Source organism: Nerophis lumbriciformis, linkage group LG22 (genome assembly GCF_033978685.3).
Source record: "Nerophis lumbriciformis linkage group LG22, RoL_Nlum_v2.1, whole genome shotgun sequence".
In the NCBI taxonomy this organism is placed as follows: Eukaryota; Metazoa; Chordata; class Actinopteri; order Syngnathiformes; family Syngnathidae; genus Nerophis; species Nerophis lumbriciformis.
The window spans coordinates 26,223,791-26,229,958 of NC_084569.2; the positions used below are offsets into that span (position 1 = coordinate 26,223,791).

Below are 6,168 nucleotides of genomic sequence, written 5' to 3' on the forward strand. Positions count from 1 at the left end.
GTTAGAGGTACTCTGATTAGCCCCGCCCTCCAGCCACTCCTCGTGTCCACACCCTGAACAATTTTTCTGGACGCCATATTCTGGATGTTTAAGGACTGTGGTAAGTTGCTTCTCCTCTCTTACTAAATCAATTATTTGTCATTTGTAGCATCATGTCAGAATTTACTTTATATTGTTGCTCAATATGTAATTAAGTTATTTGTGTACGGTTTTGTATCTAATAAATATGGTATTCTAAAAGGGCTAATGTCACCCAGTGAATGTTAGCTTAAATGTTAGGCACCTCAGACTTCGATTTTGCGCGGGATGTGGGACAATTTCAAACATTATGTGAAATAGAATATTTGATATGTAAATTGTACATAATTATATACTGTATAAACCTGGAAAACTTATGTTTTACTCACTTATTCACACAATACCGGTTTTCACTGTAGTATAGTGATGTACATTGATCCCTGTACTTGAGTACTTCAAATGCCTAATGGAGTGCTTCAGTACTTATATCTTTTAATTATAATTTTTATTTTTATTTTTATTTTTTTTTAATGTATTTATTTTTCTAACTTTTAATACAAGGGTTTTTCGACCACGGAGCACAACATTAGAAGAGTCATTTGAACACGTTTGTTACATTTACAGGAAACATTTAAGCCCAAAAATAGATTATTTTTGCACCCAGTCCAAATAAGGCAGTACCTTTGTCATTCCGCGCCCACAACAGTGGAAGCTAAGTATGTTAGCCGCTTGGCTAACAGACGTAACTAGCAGACGAGGCTAGCAGAGCTCTGGGCGGACAGGTGAGTTGACCGCCGCTGCCACGAAGCGAAAAGAGGAACTCGTATAAATACCACAGTGTTTCTATGTCTAATATCAGGTTAGTGTGCCGGGTAATTTTATCATTGTATAATCTTGTGACGATATGCTCCGTGTACAGGCTGGGAAAGGGAGAGTTTAAAGATGTAAGTATTGTAAGGACGCCACTCGCGCCGTTATCAACAGTGAATGAATGTAAGCTGTAAACTGTATTCAACGCCAAAATAAATATATAATAATGAACGCACAGAAACCGGCTTTTACTCTGTTCTTCGTTACACACACAGACCAAACTTGAACCTCCCCTTGCTCTGTAAACTGCATGTAACAATTGGCTTCAAGTTTATATCAGAAACCAGAACATTTGTAACTATTAAATAAACTAACATAGGGCTCAGTCCGTTACAATATAGATGCATATATATATATATATATATATAAGTATTCATAACTTACTTTCACAAATGCATTGCAGTTCTTAAAAATAATAATTTAAAAAAAGGCTGCTGTATCACATATACCCAGAACTGTGATACGTTGACTTCTTTTCCGGCATTCTGAATGAAATGTGCATGTGGATGGATCTTTATTATGTTGCTCTAATCCTGCTTATGTGTTATGTACTTTCTACAGTGAAAATGCTGGTAAAAGTGAGACTGGGTGATGTCCAAAAAGTTGTTAGAATAACGGAACCAAATTTGTCGGACTTTTTGAATGCAGGTAGGAATTTGATATTGTGAATGTGATGTTTGCACACAAGCTTTAACTGTGCTATGAGCAGAGTTTGTACACAGCCTTGAATGTCTGGAAATATAGTGTTTTCCAGGTTTCAAATCAGAATCATCTTTGTTGGCCATGTATAACACACAAGGAATTTGACTCCGATAAACCGCTTTCTCTGAAACAATGAACGAAAGAAAAAAAAAAATATATTTATATATATATATATATATATATATATATATATATATATATATATAAATGTGCTGGAGAATGCTGGATTTACTCTATGATGGCCAGTGTCATAATTTAAAAATGTATAGTTTGATGTAATTGTGTTGCTCCCGGTGTAAGCATCAAATGTGTCTGGGTGGGGCAAGCCCAGTTATTTGTCATGCAGTATATATATATAGATGTATATAGTCTATTTAAAGCTTTGGCTTCTTTAAAAAGTTTACATTTTATCTTGAAAGTGCTGGAAAATAGCTTGAATGTTGCTCCTAAAAAGCTGCATGTTAGTTAATAGCACTGTTTCAATTAAATTAAAATTCAGTTGAATTTAGTTATAGAAATCTGCTCTCACTTTATAACTAATGGTACGCACAAAGTGTATATTATAACTCAAATGATAGGTTTTAATTCCAAATTTAGTGTCTGTAACTGGGTTTCCATTACAGATTTTTTGCAAAATAAAAACATTTCTAAATGACGACAGTCGAATTGCGCATGAAATCTTATCTCGTAAGAATTCGGCATAGGAAGATGGACTCTCCAAAAATCCATATAACATTCCGTATTCTATGTTGTTATAACACAAAATGGCTTCGAACACTCACAAAATGCTACAAAAACCCATAAAATGACTTAAAAAACACACAGAATACTACAAAAACCCATACAATGACTTAAAAAAACACACAGAATACAACAAAACCCATAAAAGACTTAAAACACACATACAATACCCCCAAAACACACAAAATACTAAAAAAAAACACAAAATGACTTAAAAAACACACGGAATACTACAAAAACGCATACAAAGACTTAAAACTCACATAAAATACCCCCAAAACACTACAAAAACACACAACATACTCACAAAACTCAGAAAATGACTTAAAACGCACATAAAATACCCCAAACAACAACATGACTTAAAAAACCCACAACATGACTTAAAAACACAATATACTCAGAAAATGACTTGAAACACATAAAATACCCCACACAACACTACAAAAACCCATGAAATGACTTAAAAAACACATAAAATACTCCAAAACACACAAAATTAAATAGTGAGTAACCCTGGTCTAGGCACTATTGAGCATAGGTGGCCAGAGCACAAAATCATGAGGTGTGTGTGTAAATATTTTTGCTTCTACATTGTTAATGGCGAGGTTACTAAACAATCACCTGTTAGCTTACCAGCGTGAAAATATGCAGATAAGATTACAGGTATCATAAATCATGTTTCATTTTATGTGTTTTTTGAATTGAGTGTGCAATTTCACATTTGTTGGCCCTTTTTTTTGGTAGCCCTATTTGAAATTATATATAGGAGTATCAAGTGATTAGGTTTTTCTAATGATCATTTTTCTTATATTTGTGTATACAGTATTTGTTTTGACTGGGCCTTTCAACTTTGGCTGTATGTTTTGCTTCAAAATAACTGATTTGAAACTCATTTTAAAAATATATCAAATGACCTGTCGGTTTCTGCTTTTTTTCTGTTTCCTAGCATTTTCCAAATTCGGTGTCCCAGCTATAACAGAAGGTGTCAAAGTTGTTGACAGTTCAGGGACTGAGATAGACGATGATGTTTTTGAGGAAATTGTGAAGGATCCATCCACTGGGGTACTAACCATCAAATACGAAACAGGTTTGTTACCGCTTTAAATTTGTAAGCTATATTAACATTTTTATTCTAATAGTGAGAAGAGGTAAATCTTTATTTATAATCAAGCTAAGTAACTTTTTTTTTCAAAGCAAACCGATATTCTCCATTAGATTAGGTGTGGGTTTATGAGCAAATTGTGTCCAACATTTCTTCTTTCTCCTTTTTGCAATGGTGGTTAGAATCTGTCTCCATGGTAACCTCTCCAAAGTCCCAATCATCCGTTTGTTCATCGGACTCAGACACAATCATCCTTGAAGACACTCCTACCAGAAAGCGTCAGAGGCTGGACTTTGAAGCTATGCAAGTAAGACTTCATACAGGCACTAACGCTCTCTATTGAACAAGGATTAAAATGGTTCGAACAATGATCTTAAATTGCATCGTATGAGGGCTATGTTTAAGTTATGTCCAGATTTTAACATTGTATTGTACTAAATATAGATTTCTTAAACTGTTTTATATTTTTGTTTGATATTTTTATTTCAGCTGGTGAAATCCATTCTTACCAAGAAATCGGGTGGAGAATATTTAATAAATGAATACAACCGAACTAAGTCCTTGACAGATGAGAGCAGAAGAAAATTGGTGAATATACTGGCAGCTGAGATGGCGGAGAAGAATGGGTAAGTTGTTTATTGGTTTTGATTGGCGCATGTGTTCTTATTTAGGTTTCAGAGTAATTTTAAATCTAAATAATAAACATTTCACTACATCTTATAAAACGTGTGTATGACAAATAAACTTGAATGTGATTTTTTTTTTTTGTACATCTCCATCTAGACAGGTGAAGGAAATGTATGCACAAGGAATTGTGAACTTGTTCCCCAACCTCAAAGACCCATTTTTCAAGAATGGCTATGTGAGTTACACACTCTTAATTGTTATAGTTTTTATTTTGAGTCGTCCCAGAGTATGTTGTGACTAATAGTGCCTATTTTTGCAATTTTCTCAAAGGAACATTTTTATGATAGCAACAGTGGTACTGGGTACTTGTCCTGGAGAATTAAAACTATTCAGAGATGCAGTGCTAAAGAAAGGCGATCATCATTTGGAGGTAATCCTATATTATTCTTGAAAAATGTATTAAATAGAATAGTCATATGAGCACTTATTGGTTTTGTTGCATTTGTTGCAATGCTTTTCAGCTAGTAGCCAAACATTTTTTCATAAAAGTTGGGTCAAATCCAGCTGACAAAGTGTTTTGAACTGTATGTGATTGTCATGAGTAGTATGTCCCCATATTGTTTAGCTTTGGCGGAAGGACCATCTGATGAAGACAAGTCGGGAGGACCAACTGTTGGACGAGTTACCCAATTCATTCCAGAGATTGTCCTGTCTGGAGATGAGTGCAAGGAAGCGATGTCACTGATGAAACATTCGGCTGATGTGGACATGGTCATCAAAGAGATGAAACTGACATTTGCTCATCGGCATAACATGGTCCTGGACCCACAGCAGTCAAGCAACATTCTATCTTATTTTCCTCGTTTTAAAGACATCAAAGGCTTGGTAATTATCTCATCAACATTTTCTGTATTAATGTTGTACAACTATTGCACATTTTAACTGTCGTTTACTGTGTAATTTTAAAATTGGTACCTAACTTCCCACTACAGGTTGAACAGGATTTTGTTCTATTGTTTGGAGAGGATGTATCGGGCAAGTTTCTGGAGAAGTAGCCAATCACATTCAAAAAGAAGATCATCCAACAATGCAGAAAGCTTCCCTCCATCACTGAGCTTGAGAAACTCCTGATGGCAGCTGACCCTCCTGAGGATGGGGCTGAAGTGAACGTTGACTTTGGTAAGATGTTTGTAAGGATACATTCATTTAAATGAGGAAGCATGTTCAAAATGCAGACTTACAACCATAATTAGAACAAAATTCCAAAGTCTTTGGCCTCACCAAGAAGATATTTTTTGAAAAAAAGGGCTTCTTCAGGTGTTTTTAAAGTGCCATATTTTATTTATTTATATATATATATATATATATATATATATATATATATATATATATATATATATATATATATATAGTACCGGTAATGAAAATGCCACTGACCTTGCAGTGTATTAAATTAAATTGTTGGTCCACATTTGAAGTAGGCTATCAAACTTGTTCTGTTTCAGGTTGGGACAATGACCTCTCATCGATTTTGCTGCTCTTACACTTGATCCCACCGACTGCTCTAGGTCGGAAGAGGCCAGGAAAAGTTTCTGCATCCCGGGATGAGAAGCATCTTGTGGTCTTCAAGAAGGTTTGTATTGTTCTCTAATAAAGGATTTTTAATTTACAATAATTGATGTAATCATTTCTACAATATAACCACAACCATGTTGATTTGTTTTTATTCTTCTCTCCATAGACTGGAACAAGCATCCAAGAACATCTTGACACCATTACTACCAGCACTCAACCCTATCTCCTGGCTGTTGGAGTTCATAATTCTCGACAAGAATGCCATACCTTGCAGGTCACACTCCTCTCTTGGTGCTTTTGATGAACTGTTTAAAGCACACTTTGTGTTTGCAACATCATACCACACCATGCTCCACAACATGTACACGATCATCCAGACTACTTTGTACAACATTGATGTTGGGAAGGTCAAAGAGAGTCCTTGTGTTGCTGAAATTAGGACAAGGTTTCTTCTGTAGTGTTTGACTTTTGTCTTCCACCATTAAGTGTTTTGTTTGTCAGGCTGAGTTCCCGAGTTCAAACATGCTTGT

The 6,168-nt window shown here is 35.0% G+C and overlaps 1 protein-coding gene across 3 annotated transcripts in view; it reads left to right on the top strand.

The window, feature by feature from the left end:
* The first annotated feature begins 504 nt into the window (after positions 1-504).
* Positions 505-6,168, top strand: part of LOC133614991 (uncharacterized) — a 6,385-nt gene continuing 721 nt past the window's right edge. The window contains exons 1-11 of one of the 3 annotated variants that reach the window (XM_061973313.2): positions 505-877; positions 1,450-1,536; positions 3,281-3,421; positions 3,619-3,743; positions 3,926-4,062; positions 4,220-4,298; positions 4,394-4,493; positions 4,689-4,948; positions 5,056-5,242; positions 5,569-5,696; positions 5,805-6,168. The exon at positions 5,805-6,168 is cut by the window's right edge and continues 721 nt beyond it. In XM_061973313.2, the coding sequence (XP_061829297.1) occupies positions 1,455-1,536; positions 3,281-3,421; positions 3,619-3,743; positions 3,926-4,062; positions 4,220-4,298; positions 4,394-4,493; positions 4,689-4,948; positions 5,056-5,118 (987 nt within the window). In that variant the 5' untranslated portion in view covers positions 505-877; positions 1,450-1,454 and the 3' untranslated portion in view covers positions 5,119-5,242; positions 5,569-5,696; positions 5,805-6,168. Of the gene's footprint in view, positions 1,537-3,280; positions 3,422-3,618; positions 3,744-3,925; positions 4,063-4,219; positions 4,299-4,393; positions 4,494-4,688; positions 4,949-5,055; positions 5,243-5,568; positions 5,697-5,804 lie in introns of all 3 variants that reach the window. The other 2 variants (XM_061973312.2, XM_061973311.2) reach the window with 2 other exon arrangements.